Source organism: Diabrotica virgifera, chromosome 6 (genome assembly GCF_917563875.1).
Source record: "Diabrotica virgifera virgifera chromosome 6, PGI_DIABVI_V3a".
Taxonomy (NCBI): domain Eukaryota; kingdom Metazoa; phylum Arthropoda; class Insecta; order Coleoptera; family Chrysomelidae; genus Diabrotica; species Diabrotica virgifera.
Window position 1 is genome coordinate 100,378,660 of NC_065448.1, and position 19,030 is coordinate 100,397,689.

The 19,030-nt window shown below is 33.2% G+C and overlaps 1 protein-coding gene across 1 annotated transcript in view; it reads left to right on the top strand.

Moving 5' to 3' along the window:
• The window catches only part of LOC114335854 (liprin-alpha-2-like), a 307,595-nt gene that overhangs the window by 76,112 nt on the left and 212,453 nt on the right, over positions 1-19,030 (top strand). The window contains exon 2 of the mRNA XM_050653655.1: positions 9,503-9,611. Coding sequence (XP_050509612.1) covers positions 9,503-9,611 — 109 coding nt within the window. The remainder of the gene's footprint in view (positions 1-9,502; positions 9,612-19,030) is intronic.

Genomic DNA, 19,030 nt, shown 5'->3' on the forward strand with positions numbered 1-19,030 from the left:
ACATTTGTACGGAATTTTCAGATATATTTTACGTAGAAGGTGACAAGCTGACATTCACGAACGAAATTAAACATGCAATCGAAACGAACAACGCGAAACCGATATACACGAAATCTTACAGATATCCGCAGGTTCACAAAGAAGAAGTCAAGACACAAACCAAAAAAATGCTAGAACAAGGAATAATTCGGCATTCAGTAAGTGCCTGGTCGAGTCCAGTGTGGGTGGTACCCAAAAAACTTGACGCATCCGGCAAACAGAAATGGAGAGTCGTTATTGACTATCGTAAACTTAATGAAGTTACAACAGAAGACCGTTATCCACTTCCACAAATTTCAGAATTATTGGACCAACTTGGAAAATGTCAGTACTTTACAACATTAGATTTGGCGTCCGGATTCCACCAAATTGAAATCGATCCACAAGATATCCAAAAAACAGCCTTTTCAGTTGACAACGGACATTACGAATTTGTTCGTATGCCTTTCGGATTAAGGAATGCTCCTTCCACCTTTCAACGAGTAATGGATAACATTCTCCTGGGAATTCAGAACGAAAGATGTTTAGTATATATGGACGATATAATCATCTATTCAGCCACCATTCACGAGCACATGTCACGACTGACAGAAGTATTTAAAAGATTAAGAAAGGCAAATCTGAAGATACAACCGGATAAATGTGAATTCTTAAGAAAAGAAGTCGCATACTTAGGACACCTCGTTACAGAACACGGAGTAAAAACAAATCCTGCCAAGGTATCATGCATAAAAAGTTTCCCAGAACCCAAGACAACTAAAGAAATAAAATCATTTTTAGGCCTAGTAGGTTACTACCGTAGATTTATACCGAATTTTGCCAAAATTTCCAAACCACTGACTAAATTACTTCAAAAAGATGTCCCTTTTGTTTTTAATACCGAATGTAAAGAAGCATTCAACGATCTTAAAAATATTCTAATGACAGACCCAATTCTCATATATCCCAATTTCGAAGAACCCTTTTTACTCACTACTGACGCTAGTGCTTTCGCAATTGGAGCCGTTTTGTCACAAGGCCCGTTAGGAAAAGATCTGCCAATCGCTTATGCCTCACGAACATTATGCAGTGCAGAAACCAAATAATCCACAATAGAGAGAGAATTACTAGCCATAGTATGGGCAGTAAAACATTTCAGACCATACCTTTTCGGTCGCAAATTTACTCTTATCACCGATCATCGACCTCTTACATGGCTATTTTCAATAAAGGACCCAGGAAGCCGCCTAGCACGTTGGCGCCTAAAACTTGAAGAATATAATTACAAAATAGAGCACCGTTCAGGAAAAATCAACAGAAACGCAGATGCACTCTCACGAATAAAAATAAATCATTTTAAGGACTGGGCAGACTTTCAATCAAAACTTGCCCTGCACGCATCTAACAAAGATGAAACAGAGACCCAAGAAGACGAAGAAAAAGAGGACACAGAAGAAGGAATAGAAAAGATGTCCGAAGAATTCGAAAAGTTTCTCGAATTATATAGAACAAAATCCATTATCGATTACTCCAAAGTAGAAACGTCAAATACAGAACTGTTAGATAAATCTCATAAGAATATCGTTACCTTTTTTTGGCAGAATAAACTTGAGGACCTGCACGAAAAAATAATGGGTGACATATTTGAAGAAAATATAGAATACAGTAACCGAAGGATCAATATCGTATCTAGCAAAACCGTAAAAGATCGGAAATATTTCATTATCCCATTACCTTTCGATCCACAAAGAGTAATGTCATACTTATTTCTCATACTTTATGCGAACCAGGAACAATTTGACGAATCAAAGACCTATTGCATAGAAAATAATCTCGAACTTCCCATCTTAGAAATATTTTCCTACATATTTGCAGACAAAGAACTTAAATTAAAAATCTGCCAAAATGTAATTAAACAGGCAAGTGAAGACGAAACCCCACAAATCCTAGAACATTACCATTGTGGCAAGAATAACTTGCACAGAGGAATAAACGAAACTGTTAGACGTATAAAAGAAAAATATAATTGGAAAAACTTAGCAAAAGATGTCGAAAAATATATAAAAGCCTGTGAAATTTGCCAAAAGGTTAAAATTTACAGAAAAAATCTAAGTGGACCGTTAGTTATAACGGAAACTCCGAAAACGCCATTTGAAAGAATCAACATAGACATATTTGAATATCCCACTAGAAACTATGCATTAACCATTAGAGATGAACTAACTAAATTTACTCAAGCATACCCTTTAACCGATAAGAAAGCAGTCACCGTAGCGAGTACACTCCTTTTATTTTTCCAACATTACGGAACACCCTTAAGAATACATTGTGACTGTGGTCGAGAATTCGAAAATGCCATAATTAAAGATCTATGCAACCTCTATGAAATAAAATTAACATTTTCTAGTGTAAGTCATCCACAATCCAATGGATCTGTAGAAAGATTCCATGCCACACTATCAGAAATGATCCGAGCAAATAAATCCGAAAATCCCAATGATCACCCATTCGTGATCCTCCCTTATGCAGTGATATGTTACAATAATACAAAAAACAAAACACACGGTTTCACGCCGTACGAACTAGTCTTTGGACACACTGCAGGACGACCACCAGAAACACTATATAATCAAAAAAGCCTAATTAGCAAATACGTTAGAGACCTTAATAACCGTATGGAATACTTTTATAAAGTAGCCAGAGAGAAGACAGAAAGAGCAAAAGAAAAAGCTAAAGTAAGATTTGATGAAAATATTTCATCACAACGCCCTGACTTTAAAATTGGTGACAAGGTATACGTAAAAGAATCCCAAATAAAATCAAAATCTGAAAATTTATTTAATGGACCTTTTCAAATTCAAGAATTATTTACAAATTCTGCCATTATCCTAAATCCCCAAACGAATCAAACTTCTAAAGTAAATTTTGACAGACTAAAACCATACTTTGAATAAATTTCTTCTTTACAGATTCTATGGACTACTTTCAGTCGCCTACTCCCAATTTCACCTCTCTCCCATAAATAATACAGTCGGAATCTTCTATCACGAAGAAGGTACCATTCGAATATCTAATGATAAATGGACATTACTTGTTTACAAGGAATTGCTCCCTATAAAAACTGCTATATCCAACAACGACAAAATTTTAGAAAACTTGCTAGATAAATTTACAAATGCCGATACACCAAGGAAACTTGCATTTCAATCTGAGGTACAAACACATATTAGTTTGATAAGACAAATTTCAAATTCCGTAAATTTAAAATATAGAGAAGTAATTGCCGACACACGAGCCTATAATCCACGCCAAAAACGAGGATTAATCAATGGTATTGGAACCTTATGGAAATCTATTAGTGGAAATTTAGACGCATCAGACGGTGAATATTTCAATCAATGTATAAATAGGATCACTAGAGATGAAAATCAAATAGAAGCACTCTTAAAAAATCAAATCTCTGTTACAACTTCTGTCATAAAATCTTTTAACACCACTATCCAAAAATTACAAATAGACGAACAAACTTTTAACAAAGACCTACACGATATCGAAACTACTCTTATAGACATTGCTGACGATATCTCATTTTACCGTGCACAATTACAAACCTTAAATTTGTGTGAATCGTTAATGGAAAGCTACATATTTTTAGAAAATTATCTCAATGACATTTTGAATGCCATCACTTTTTCTCGATTGCAAATTTTACACAGTTCAATTATTTCTCCCAATGATTTACTAGATTCATTGAAGATTATCTCACAATCTTTACAAAATAATGTATTACCATTACCCATCTATACCTCAAATATAGCCCAGTATATTGATATAATAAAGCTTCAAGCATATCAACTGGATTCAAAAATTGTATTCTTCCTAGAAATCCCACTAGTCGACCCCGAAATCTATACCTTATACCACTTATATTCGATACCAATATTAGATAATCAAACTGGTCTTTTTCATACACTTTCTACAATACATAAGTATATAGCGCGAGATGATGATTCAATTTCATATGTATTACCCCGAAACACAGAAGAATGCAAATCAATTAGTCCAAACCAAAAAATGTGCACAGATATTCTTCCCTATCCAATAGACAGCGATACTATCTGTGAAGCCCAGTTATTGAAACCAGTTAGCGTTCTACCAAAAACTTGTCAGATGTCAACATTTTTAGCACAAGATTACAATGTGCAAGAAATTGACCGAAATTTATGGTTAATAACAGTATCCGATCCATTACCAATTACAATTAAGTGTGCAAGAAAAGACATCAGTACACAGACAATCAAAGTAAACACAATTCTAAGATTACTACCTGAATGTACAGCATTTATTGTAAGTACCAGAGTCCACGCCAGAGATCAAATCGAAAAATATCCAAATATAACCTACAGAAGTCATCCAGTTATTGTCCCATACAGATGTTGTGACCATTTCGAAGGAAGAAACCACATACCAAATTTGAAACCATTAAAACTTAACAAGATCAATACAGACGATTTAAACATTGCACAGCACAAGCTGGACCAATATTCAGAAGAACTCGACCGAATCATGAACCAACCATTCATCGAAGAACATTTGCCTTGGTTCACTATATTGTCTTTATCATTAATTATCATTCTAGTTTTTGTATACATCTTCTGCAAATGTAGACGCAAAAGATTTCCAAGACTTGCCATGAACTATCCGCAGGACTCGCCTCCACCTTCACCAAATCGCAGCAGTTCCATTAAACAGAAACTTAAAGGATTAACCTTTAAAAGAAGACCAGACGTAAGCCCAGAAAAGGAAGAAATATGAGAAACCCCAATCGAACTTTAAAAGTCGAAGCAAGGCATCGACTTTTCACTAATGAGGGGAGCTGTTATATGTGAAAATAGTCACCTTGAACCACTCAAGGGTTACCGGCTCTTTGGTTTCGCAATATCAGTTCCTATTTCATCATCCTTTCAGCAAGCGTTCCCATAGAGATAGCTGACCATGCATGGACATCAACCTCTGACCAAAGCTGGCCTTTCGTGGGAAACGCCGATTCCACATTTTGTAGGAAGGTTATAATGGTAGGGGAGCAAAGTATGCTAAATGTGCAGTCACTCGAGCGCTTTGGGGACCTATTGGGTTGTGATTATTAGGTCCTAAAACCAAAAAAATTTAAGTAAAATTTTCCATTTTAGCGGGCGCTTGCTATTTTTTAATTTAATTTTCCATTTCCATTAATCGTTTTTTCCGAATGTAGCGCCATCTATCCATAATTCGAAAAAATGTTTCGAATAAAAGTTGCTTATTTTTATGCAGAGAATTCAAATCTGCAATAAAAAATGGGGACTCCCATTTAAGATTTATAGTAACCCCCCACCCCACCTCCGTGGGGGGTCGCGTTTGTTACCATTCGATATATTTTTCAAAAATATTAAATAAGTGTATTTTGCAGTTTTTCGATCTGATGTTTATTTTGCTAAATATCGCGGGATTTGTATTTAAAATTTAAAATTTACCCCCCACCCCTCTCTGCGAGGGGTCGTGTTTGGTATCTATCGATAGATTTTTGAAAAATATTGAACGTGTAGTTTTTAGTTTTTCGATCTGACGTTCATTTCGCGAAATATTCGCCTTTTTCTTGTGAAACTTTGTGACTCACCAATTCCCTTACGCCCCGCTCAAATCGTCAGATTTTTTAAATATACACTGTTTTGCATGTACTTAACTTCCCTTATCTTAATCTGACAATTTCGAGTATTTTTAAGGATAGATTTTTTTTTTCGCGCCCCCCTAAACGAACTCCCCTGTGTTAAGAGCCAATATATGGCAGAGGTACATCTGCAGGGTACCACGTTTCTCCCCATATGATAATCTGACGCGCTCGAGTAACTGCAAAAATCCCCGCTTGGGCTCCCCTACCATAAATTTAGAACTTTAACTTTATTTTTCACTCGTCATTTTAGTTTCTCGCTAGTAATATATTTGCATTATATAATTTTATTTACTTCAATTTATCATAGAACAAAGTATAAGTGTTATTTGTGAAATAAATATTTTTTAAAAAGTCAATTAAGAAGTTAGTGATTTAACATATATATATATATATATATATATATATATATATATATATATATATATATATATATATATATATATATATATATGTATATATATATATATATATATATATATATATATATAAAAATAAATAAAAATTTATACTTTACGAGTATTAGCCAATGATTTTGCTTATTTATTTTTATATTTGTACTCGATTATCCAACATCATTTTATATATATATATATATATATATATATATATATATATATATATATATATATATAACAAACAAGGTTGAAATATATAAATATATTTATATATATATATATATATATTAATATATATATATATAAATACCTAAAATAAACAATCTAATCAATTATAAACATCTGCCAACTTGAACCCCACTCTTGTAACCCTCCAGAATTCTCCTCGTTGCCCCGACTCCTAGTGCTGCTGGCGTATGAATTCCCACGTTTTCTCCTCCTAGCTCCTCCATCTCCTGTACCAGTTTCCTGCATGTTTTGAGGAACTTCACCGCCTCGGGTATTTCCTTCTTGTTTGGAAGAAGTTTGAATCCATATTTCTCCTTGTCAATCCACGTACCATCTATATGCGCAGACATCGTGATTATCATAGTTCCCAGGTAGCCATCCTCGTCCACCTCACTAGCTCAGGAAATATACTTCCTTGGCACCTCTTCTTTTTTCTTGTTTTCATTCACTTCCTCAGTATAGTCGAACAACCGATTTCTCAGGATGTCGATATCCCTCTTTATGACAATCTTTGCATTTGGCACCTCAACCATGAGTTTTTCAAGTGCCGCTACACTATATACTGGAGGCGCTCCAACTTGGACCTGGCATTATAGTTGGGTGTATGTTTCTCTTCCCCCGAACTGCTCATTTCTGTCTTCTTGTTTGATCTTTTTTTCTTGATCTCTGCTTTTGCCATTCATCATGAGCTGCTTCCTCTGTCCGAGTTGCTCGCCCCCCCTTCTTCTCCCTTTACGTTTCCTTTCTTTAGAATTTCTTTCGTTTTATTTTTTCCGTCCTTCTGTCAGTTCTCTTCTCCCTTTTCTCTTCCTGTTCTCTTTCTGTCTTCCTCTCCCTTGGTTTGCTGTTTCTCTCTTACTTGCCTCTTTTCCCTCTTATCTTCTCTTTCTTTCCCATTGCTTTTGTTTACGCTGATTTTAGCTCCGATTTCTTCCTTTTCTTCCACCTCTCACCTCCAGCATTTTCCCCTTGAGTTTCTCTTTCTTTTTATCCCCTCTTCTGTTTTCATTTTCGCTCCCGCTACTCTCTTCGTCTCATCTTTCTTCCCACGAGTTATTCGTTTTGATCGGTCCAGTGGGGTAGTGCGCCCTTACCCCGGCTGTTTTCCCCTCGGGTTAACCATCTCCCTTTAGCATCGCTTATAAGCCACTATGTTACCACTGGGCCATCCACCCCCTCGGAACGATGGTTTGACACAGGTTGGGGTGGCCGTATATTAAGGATGATGCATAGCCGTCTGCCCTAAGCACATCCCTCTTTCAATGGTTTTCTCCTCGGGTATATGTAGGCAGGACGTGTATGATTGGTAAGAGTGGGTGTCGTATGATAGTTGGGGGTAATAACTATCATACCGGGACAGATTAGAAGGTTGGTTAAAGAGCAGCGGACAACTGCTCTAATTTGTCGCCTTCTGGAGGTATCCTACTTAAGCGGCCAGCCTCCACACGATGAGTCACTATATTACCTGGGATAATATCTTCTTCTTGTAGTGCCTATCCGTTTCGGATCTTGGCGATATTCAGGACAATCTGTACTTTGTACACTCCTGCTCTGAGAAAACATTTGTGGTTGTTGTGTTGAACCACGTACGTAGCTTTTTCAGCCAGGAATTTTTTCACCTTCTTGGTCCATGTTTTCATTTTAGTTTTCCCTTTAAAATTAGTTGCAGCCATCCATATCCTTCGATCAAGATGTGACAGAGGTGGGATAATAATATGCCGAGGACGAATATTAGGACAGGGATATAAAAAATGAAACTTTTTGGAAAACCAAAATCATATTGAATAACCATATTAGTCCATGTGGTGAGACCGCTCCCGTCTGAAAAACATTTCTAATTTGGTTTCTCTGCGGATTCATATTCAAAAATGTCCCCTTTAAACAAATCTGAAGGGTGCCGGACGGAATTTTTGGGCAAAAATTGTTTAAACAATTTTTTTAAACAAATACATAAGAACACCTTTTATTGCTCCAAAAAATATATTTTTAGTTTTTTGGGTCATTCTAAACAAGAAAGGTACCTTGTGATTTTTCTCAAAAATTGACAGTTTTCTAGTTATAGGCGATTTAAAATCTAAAAAATGCGAAAATACGCATTTTTGAGACTTAAAAACTCATATTTAAGTTAGTATTTCTAAGGGTGCCAATAACTTGGATTAAACCAATAACTTGGTTCCTTTTCAAGATTCCGAAGAGTGATCGGGTCTAACTTCAATTTAGACCGCAGTTTTTTAATTGTTAATTATGCGTGTCCATCCGGTTTTTTTGCCGGTGCGGCGCGCAAGTTAGACCCGATCACTCTTCGGAATCTTGAAAAGGAATGTTTAAACTTTAATCTAAGTTATTGGTACCCTTAAAAATATGTACTAATTTAAATATGAGTTTTTAAGCCACGAAAATGCGTATTTTCGCATTTTTAGATTTTAAATCGCCTATAACTCGAAAACTATGAATTTTTGAGAAAAATCACAAGATGCCTTTCTTGTTTAAAATGACCCAAAAAACCTAAAAATATATTTTTTGGAGCAACAAAAGGTGATCTTATGTATTTGTTTAAAAAAAAATGTTTAAACAATTTCTGCCCAAAAATTCCGTCCGGTACCCTTCAGATTTGTTTAAAGAGGACATTTTGGAATATGAATCCGCAGAGAAACCGAATTAGAAATGTTTTTCAGACGGGAGCGGTCTCACCACATGGACTATATCGTTCTAAGCATAAACTACATATTATGGGTTTGCAAGAAAACAGGCCAAAATCTCTTTACAACAACTCTTAAAACACCTAAGTTTTAGCATGTTTTAGTATAGATAGGACACACTAAAAGATTATCGTTTGAATATGTCGCAGCACAGTATTATTCAGCTGCAAAACGTTGCAATTTTACATAAATATTTTTTCTATTGGATAACGTATCTTATTCCAAAATATCATTTTTACTTTAATTAATGTCATAATTTTAATAATTAATTGATTATTTTGTTTATTGGTTGACATATTCCATTATTTGTGATCGCCTTTTCACCAGTTTTAATCAACAGGTTGTATATCTATAAATAAGTCAGTTTCAAGTTCATTAAAACCCATTCTTAAATATTCACAGATACTATGAAATTAATTCACCTGATTTAATTAACATCTTTTTTTATGTTACAGGTTTGTGTTGTTCAAAAAACACTATGACAAATATTTACATTTGTCACAGAAATATGAGGAGGCCCGAAATATCGCCTATTATTTAGAAGAGAAGTACCATGAGGTCAAGGTGAGTATTTAAAATTATTCATTAACTAGTTGGATGAAGCGTGGGAAGCGGTATTTTGGGAAAACTGTCGTAATTGCCAATGTTTATTCCTCGCTTCGATTGATACGCCAGTCAATGAGAGCAAAAATAATAGGATATTACCTCCGATTTCTATCCTAATGCATCGGTTTTAATGAAATTTTGGGAATAGGCTCTACTTAACTCCTAATAGTCTAGTAAAATAAGATTACACTACATGTAAATCAAAATGTAAATTCGTACAGGTTGGGACAAATTTTATATCAAAGTTTAGGTAAGTACAAAAGATATTTTCAAGAAAGTATCCAAATCATATAAGGGGACCATTGTTTAAATAATTAAAAAGGGTTCATTTTTGCACAATAATTACTTTTTTAACTGCTGAGGTAATTTGAAGGCCTTTAGGGTTTCTTTCTACAAAGCTGAAGGACAAATTTTTCACCTAAGACTCACTAAATTAAATTTGACCCCCAATTTATTTAAATAATTATATATAAAATTTAAAAATCAAATTTGCAACAAAGTATTTTTTACGTTTTAAATAAGCACTATAAATTATTTTATTTAATAGGGGAAGTTGCGCTATATTACCAGTATTAAGCAAAAAAAATTGGTTAAAAAATATTTATAATAATTTATGAGATATTTCATTTGTTTATCAAATGTTACTATATTTTCAATTGCAAAAACGCGGTTGTTACCAAAAGAATATAAAACTGTGTAGAACCTCGTTACTTTTATTTTTATGTATATTTTCGATAAATGTATTGATAAATTCAAATTTCAATTTAAATCCCCTCTAAAATGACATTTGAAAATTGTTCTAATTTGTTTATAATTTGTTTTTTTAATAACGTCACGGGGATTAAACATTTTGAAATGCTGCTCCGATAATCCGGTTCCTGGGAATTTTTCACTAATTAACAAATTTTTTATGTCGTTTTTTCTTCTTTTTTTTTTCTTGTAGTAAAAGATATAGTTTTGCTTATAGAGGGGGTTTCATTAAGAATGTCCAACCTAGTTGTCGATTCTAGACCTCAAAATATTAAAATTTAACCAAAATCACTTCAATAAAATATGGCTCCTTATTGAGTTACAGGGTGTTTTATTTAAAAATTTAAAAATTATTTTTGCTCAGTATTTTAAAACTATTCGACATACTTTTCATACTTGGTAGAAAGTGTAGGTATTATACACCCTATGAAATTATGATAAATACAGGTTTCCGGCTATTACCAGAGACGTACGACAGGCGGACAGGGGAAAGCAAATGGTTGACCCTTCCCAAATTCTACGTCACTGGCGAAATTGCCATTTTAGCGCAATTTTTAGATTCTCCCATACTCTCAATGTAAATAACTCACTTTTCACTCGTAACGATAAAGTCATTAGTTTTCGAGATATTTGCAGTTAAACATGTAACGGCACAGTTATTTTATTTTGATTAAGGTTTTGTGCCGCTTAATTTTTAGTTTCAAATATCTCGAAAGCTAATGATTTTATCGTTAAGACTGAAGAGTATATTATTCATTCTTAACGATAAAATTATTAGTTTTTGAGATATTTGAAACTAAAAATTAAGCGGCACAATATATTAATCAAAATAACTAAATAACTGTGCCGTTACATGTTTAACTTCAAATATCTCGAAAACTAATGACTTCATCGTTACGAACAAAGAGGATATTTTTTACAGAGACAGTATTGGAGAATTTAAAAATTGTGCTAAAATGGCAATTTCACCAGTGACGTAGAATTTGGGAAGGGTCAACCATTTGCTTTCCCCTGTCCGCCTGTCGTACGCCTCTGGTAATAGCCGGAAACCTGTATTTAACATAATTTTATAGTGTGTATAGTACCTACACTTTCTACTAAATATGAAAAGGATATGTCAAATAGTTTTAAAATACTGAGCAAAATAGCAAAAATATGTTTTAAATTTTTAAATAAAACACCCTGTAACTCAATAAGGAACCATATTTTATTAAAGTGATTTTGGTTCAATCTTAAAATTTTGAGGTCTAGAATCGACAACTCAGAGATTGGACATTCTTAATGAAACCCCCTCTATAAGCAAAACTATATCTTTTACTATAAGGAAAAAAAGAAGAAGAAAAAACGACAAAAAAAATTTGTTAATTAGTGAAAAATTCCCAGGAACCCGATTATCGAAACCGCATTTCAAAATGTTTAATCCCCACGACGTTATTAAAAAAAACAAATTATAAACAAATTAGAACAATTTTCAAATGTCATTTTAGAGGGGAGTTAAATTGAAATTTAAATTTATCAATACATTTATCGAAATCATACATAAAAATAAAAGTTATGAGATTTTAAACAGGTGTATATTCTTTTGGCAACAACCGCGTTTTTGCAATTGAAAATCTAGTAACAATTGATAAACAAATTAAATATTTCATAAATTATTAAATATTTTTTAACCAATTTTTTTTGCTTAATACTGGTAACATAGATCAACTTCTCCTATTAAATAAAATAAATTTATAGTGCTTATTTAAAACGCAAAAAATATTTTTTTGCAAATTTGATTTTTAAATTTTATTTATAATTATTTAAATAAATAGGGGTCAAATTTAATTTATTAAGTCTTAGGTGAAAGATTTGTCCTTCAGCTTTGTAGAAAAAACCCTAAAGGCCTTCATTAAAATGTAAATTACCTCAGCAATTAAAAAAGTAAATATTGTGCAAAAATGACCCCTTTTTAATTATTTAAACGATGATTTGGTTACTTCTCATATGATACTTCGCATACCTCATATGATTTGGATACTTTTTTGAAAATATATTTTGTATTCACCTAAACTTTTGATATAAAATTTATTCCAACCTGTACGGAATTACATTTTGATTTATTTTTATTTTATTAGGCTATAATTTAAAATCTACCCTATTTCGATATTAAAACTACCCCTTATATCCAAAATTAAATAGAACTAATTGTAATTAACGTAAATCACAGTACTTGTTAACGTGTGATGAAGTAGTAAAACAAAGGTCTTTTTACACTTATAAGAAAATTATTATTTGAAAAAATAAAAAAAAAAGAAAAAAATATATAAAAAAACACATAGTAAAATAATAATAACACAAAAAAATAAAAAAAATGAATCAAAAATAAAAAAGAAAAGAAAAATAAAAAAAGAAAGTAAAAAAAAGTGTTTAGCACAAATTAAAATATATATTAAAAAAATACAGTAAAATAATTAAAAAAAAAAACAAAATAAAAAAAAATCAACACAATGTACCTATGTATCTAAAAATAATATTGTAGTATGTACTTATATTATAAAATAAGATATTTTATGACTATGAATCTGCAATCAATCACAAACAAGTCTGGCTAATTGGCTCTGTCAAAGCCATTTTTCAAAAAAAAAACATTATTGTAGGTTGGCTGAATAATTTAACCCATTTAATCCACCCCCTTTGTTATCTAATAAAATGTGTAAAAAAGAGATTTACTAATATGTTTAATTAATCTAATTTCTAATTTAAATTAATTTTATATCGGTATTTTGGGTCAGTGATATTTTTCGTTGTTTAATTTTTTCAATCCTTAAAAACAACTCTTAGCTTTATGAAATTAAAAAAAAAATAAAAAATTCATTTGAACATACTCTTTTTATTTACATGGCATTTATATATTTTTATAATTTACAATAAAAATATCTTTTTGTAATTTTACATCCCTTAAAACTACCCTTTGAGGGAGAAACAGCAGGAATAAAGGTCAATGGAACACCAATTAATAACATTAGATATGCGGACGATACTATCATAATAGCGGACAACCTCCCTCCAAGACCTCCAAAAATTAATGAACAAGTTAGTAGTTGAGTATGGAGAAGAATATGGATTATCAACAAATATCAAGAAAACTAAAATGAGGCTATCAAAAACCCAAAATAATGATGAAAGCCTGACAATTAACGGTAAAACTTTATAACAAGTTGAAAACTACAACTATCTTGGCATAATAATTAATCACACGATAAACAATCTACTAACTTAACAGACTGTTTCAGGTATATATAAATGATGCACGAAGTAACGTTAGAAAACTTAACAACGGCTTACCTCATGGCTCAGTGATAGCTCCTTTATTATTTAACCTTTATAGGGCGGATATACCTGAAACAAAATCGATAAAATTCGCTTATGCAGACGACCTGGCCATTGGCTTCCAAGATAATAGTAAGGAAGCTGGAGAACGAGCTCTAAACGAGGACCTAACTACACTTAGTAACTACTTTAAGAACTGGCGCTTACGTCCTAACACAAGCAAAACTGAAACCTGTCTCTTTCACCTGTCGAATCAACTTGCGGGCGATACCCTCAATGTAACTCTAAATGATGCAGCTATCAAACATAACAACAACCCCAAATATCTAGGCATCACACTTGATAGAACACTCACCTTCAAAAGCCATCTTACAAACGCAGCCGGTAAACTGAGAACAAGAAACAATATAACAACAAAACTTGCTGGAACAACTTGGGGTGCTTCTGCAGATACTCTTCGGACCTCTGCTCTAGCTTTGGTTTTTTCAGTGGCAGAATATTGTGCACCAGTATGGTTAAATAGTGCACATACAAACAAAATCGATGTCCAACTTAATCAAACCATGAGAATAATCACTGGAACAATAAAATCAACCCCAGTGAGATGGCTGCCTACTTTAAGCAATATTGCTCCACCAGATCTACGCCGTACAGCAGCATTAGTGAGAGAGTATCAGAAAATTGTAGCCAACATACAATTACCAATCCATCAAGACATACCAGACATCTCAAAAGAGCACCAGCGACTGAGGTCTAGAAATCCTCCAATCAGATCTGCCCGAACAATTGGTGATTCCTATGATATACAAAGGCAATGGTCCACAAGATGGATGCCAACAATAGCAGCAGACTATATTCATATATCCACCCCAACCCAGGGTTTCATCGGATCGGGTCTGCCCCGGTCCACCTGGGCGAGGCTTAATCGCATACGTACCGGACATGGTAAATGTGCTGATTCTCTGTTCAAATGGAGTCGTGCGGAAAGTCCACAGTGCGATTGTGGATTGCCTAGACAGACCATAAGTCATTGTGTTTCAGATTGCCTAAATCGTGCCTACCGTGGAAACCTCCAGGACTTTGTGGAATGCTCCCCAGAAGCAATTGAATGGCTATGTAAATTGGACATTAATATTTAGATTCATTCATTATATTTTAGTGTTTGAATAATATATATTATATTTGTGTATTTATCGTACTGTGAAAGTCCATACGCTAAATAAATAAAATAATTAATCACACACACGATTACTCCAAAGAAATCAAAGTTTGAATAGAGAAAGCGCGAACAAACTTCAATAAAGTGAGAAAGGTACTTTGTGCAAGAGAAGTGAAATTAGACTGGAGAGTTAGGCTGGGAAGGTGTTATATTTTCTCGACTCTGCTTTACGGGATAGAAGCATGGACACTTAACGCGTCGACTGCTAAAAGATTGGAAGCATTTGAACTGTAGGTGTATAGAAGAATCCTAAAGATTTCATGGACAGAGCATGTAACAAACAACAAAGTCATGAGAAGAGTCAACAAAAGAATGGAAATATTGGAAACCATCATTGAGAACCAGGGCAAGAGAAGTGTAGGAAGGAGAAGAATCTCATGGATGCGTAACATGAAGGAATGGTACGTATGCACATCAATCGATAGCCATGATGATTGCCAACCTCCGTTGCGGAGATGGCACGTAAATAAGAAGAAAACTACCCCTCATGAAGAAAAATATACAGAGAGAGTCTGTAATTTTAAATAAATTCAATATCTCAAATACTCATTGTTTTTTTTTAAAATGCTCAGACCCGTCGATTAGTATTTCAAATTGTCATTTTTGACATACAATAATAATGTATACAGGGTATCCCAATTTAGAGATATGACGTCATCGTTGATTTTCTTAAATGGCAACACTGTCATTTTGATAGCTATTTTGATAGGGTGTGTAAAGTTATACACAACTGCAAAATTTCAAATTTTTATTCTCTACCATTTACAAGATAATAAAAAATAGCCAAATTATGAAAAACAAGTAATCAAATAATAATTGAATTTAATTATTTCAATTAAGCAAATACTCATAATGTGGCCCTCAAATATAGTCAAGTTGTCAATGGGCAACGTTATGAGCATTTGTTTAATTGAAATAATGAAATTCAATTATTATTTGGTTACTTGTTTTTCATAAACTTTGTTATTTTTTATTATCTTGTAAATAATAGGGAATAAAAATTTGATATTTTGCAGTTGTGTATAACTTTACACACCCTATCAAAAATAGCTATCAAAATGACAGTGTTGCCATTTAAGAAAATCAACGATGACGTCATATCTCTAAATTGGGACACCCTGTATACATTATTATTGTATGTCGAAAATGACAATTTGAAATACTAATCGACGGGTCTGCGCATTTTTCAAAATAACAATTAGTATTTTAATTATTGAATTTATTCCAAATTACAGACATAACTTTGTTATTTTCTGTTGTCTTGTAAATGATAGAGAATAAAAATTTGATATTTTGCAGTTGTGTATAACTTTACACACCCTATCAAAATAGCTATCAAAATGACAGTGTTGCCATTTAAGAAAATCAACGATGACGTCATATCTCTAAATTGGAACACCATGTATATGTTATAGTCAAAGCCCGAATTTCAGGCACTCCTAGGTTTGACTAGGCAATCCTCAGGTCTGACTGACGGTCTTAGTCAAAGCCCGAAATAAATTACAGTTTCGGCCTTTGACTAGTCAAACCTAGGAGACTAAGCTGGTCAGGCAAAGGTCGAAATTTAATTTTAAGAAATCGGGGTTTGACTAGTCAAACCCCGATCAGCTATTAAAATGTCGTAATTTGTTAGATTAGGTTTAATAAAACGTCATTTTTTAATTTCAATGTTTATTATTTTTATATTGTCGTAATTAAAATAAAAAATAGTGTTTTTCTACAACCTTGTTAAAAATGCAATTTTTAGCACTCCATACGAGCGTTAAAAATGCTACTTTAAGGCACTAGTGCTTTAAAATTTTTAAGGCACTGCAGTTCGTATTGACCGTATAGGCAATTTTGATGTAATGTCAAAAAAATATAAAAATGAAATGTTAGTCAAGTGCAAGTAAAAGTTTTTGTAGATATTGTCCTGTAATTACGTTTGTATCATAGAAAAAATATTGTATGATATGCGTGTTAAAAAGTACATTTTTAAGGCACTCATGTGAATTGCAGAACTCGCTCTCGATCATTCTGCAAACTTTTACATGCGTGCCTTAAACGTGTACTTTTAACATTTATATCATAAATAACTATTATTCTCACAAGTTGAGCCATGTTGGCATTTAGAGTTGCACAATACTTTTTACACTTACATAATTTTGAAGAGCATTTCTTATTGCAGTGGCATTTTATAAAGTCTTGTCCTCCAAATTTAGAATATTTTGTACTAATTTTCCTTAGAGACAGCTTCACGTCTGGAACATCTTCGAAATTAAAAAAATTCTCTTTGAATTCTCTTATTTGAGTTCTTGAAAAAAGTATGTTCATTGTTCCGTATTTCATACCAACTCTATATTAACCGTCAATTGTTTTTTCTTGTATGATACCCAAAATATTTCGAGCATCTCCTTTGGCTCTATCAAAGCTGAAAATAGGTATTGTTACAGTATTTCCGATCGAAATTGGAGGAATTTTTTTTTCACTTAATTATTTCATAGAACAAGCCTGAGATGAAGACCTTCGCCTTTTCTTTATTTATTTTAACCTTTTCTGCCTGTGCACAATGCATGCATGTAATTCTTCTTTCAAAATCTTTATAGTATGCAACAAGTGTGCTGTCAGCGCACAAAACATTTACCACCTGATTACAAAGTGTGCACGTATGTGCGTCAGAGCTCTCTTTTTGGCAAATATGTACAACAAACCACATCTAAAGAAGTAATCTGAATTGTTTGACAATTTACTTCCTTTCCTAGAGACGTTTGTCCAGGGGCTTCGCTAGTATTATGGTGATCCTTAGTTTTTTTTCTCCGATTGCACAGTCTTCATTCAGAGTTCACGATGACATTCACATTTCATCTGTGTGTGCTATAATAAAATTCATATACTTAATCAAACCAAATTACATGTAAATAATAATCCAACTCAGTTCTCTCAACTCAGACGCATTTTGACAGATTCAGACTAGGAAACGTACAACACAAAATGTCCTACTCCACAATATTAACAGCTCAAATAAAGGAAAGACGATTAAAGGTCTTCATGTTCAGGCTAAAGCTATGAAACAATTAAGTGAAAAAAAATTGCTCCAATTTCGATCGGAAGAACTGTAACAATACCTATCCCCAGCTTTGATAGAGCCAAAGGAGATGCTCGAAATAGTTTGGGAATCCTACAAGATTAAACAATTGACGGTTTCTATCGAGTTGGTACTAAATACGGAACAATAAACACACTTTTTTCAAGAACTCAAATAAGAGAACGACAAGAGAATTTTCTTAATTTTGAAGATGTTCCAGACGTTAAACTGTCTCTAAGAGAAATTAGATTACAAACGATTCTAAATTTGGAGGACAAAGCTTTATAAAATGCCACTGCAATAAGAAATGCTCTTCAAAATTATGTAAGTGTAAAAGGTGTGACGTATTGTGCAACTCTAAATGCCATAATGCCTCAACATGTGAGAATAAACAATAAGTTTTTTATTTTAGTTACGACAATATAAAAATAATAAACATTAAAATTAAAAAAATACGTTTTATTAAACCCAATCTAACAAATCACGACATTTTAATAGCTGATCGGGGTTTGACTAGTCAAACCCCGATTTCATAAAATTAAATTTCGACCTTTGCCTGACCAACGTAGTCTCTCCTAGGTTTGACTAGTCAAAGGCCGAAACTGGAATTTATTTCGGGCTTTGACTAAGATCGTCAGTCAGACCTGAGGATTGCCTCGTCAAACCTAGGAGTGCCTGAAATTCGGGCTTTGACTATAACATATACATTATTATGGTATGTCAAAAAGGACAATTTGAAATACTAATCGACGGGTCTGAGTATTTTCCAAAAAAAACAATTAGTATTTGAGATATTGAATTTATTCCAAATTACAGACTCTCTCTGTAGTAGAGAAAAATCTTTACAGAAAAAAAATTTATACAAAAAATGTAAGTATAGTAAACTATGTAAAAAAGTTTGGACATTTAAAGAAAAACAGTCATGCCTCTAACTTATTCTAATTTACATCACGGTCACCACAGTCATTCGTTCCTTCCTCATCTTTGTTAGAGATTGGAGCACTGTTTTCACAGTTGCCCCCACATGTAGCT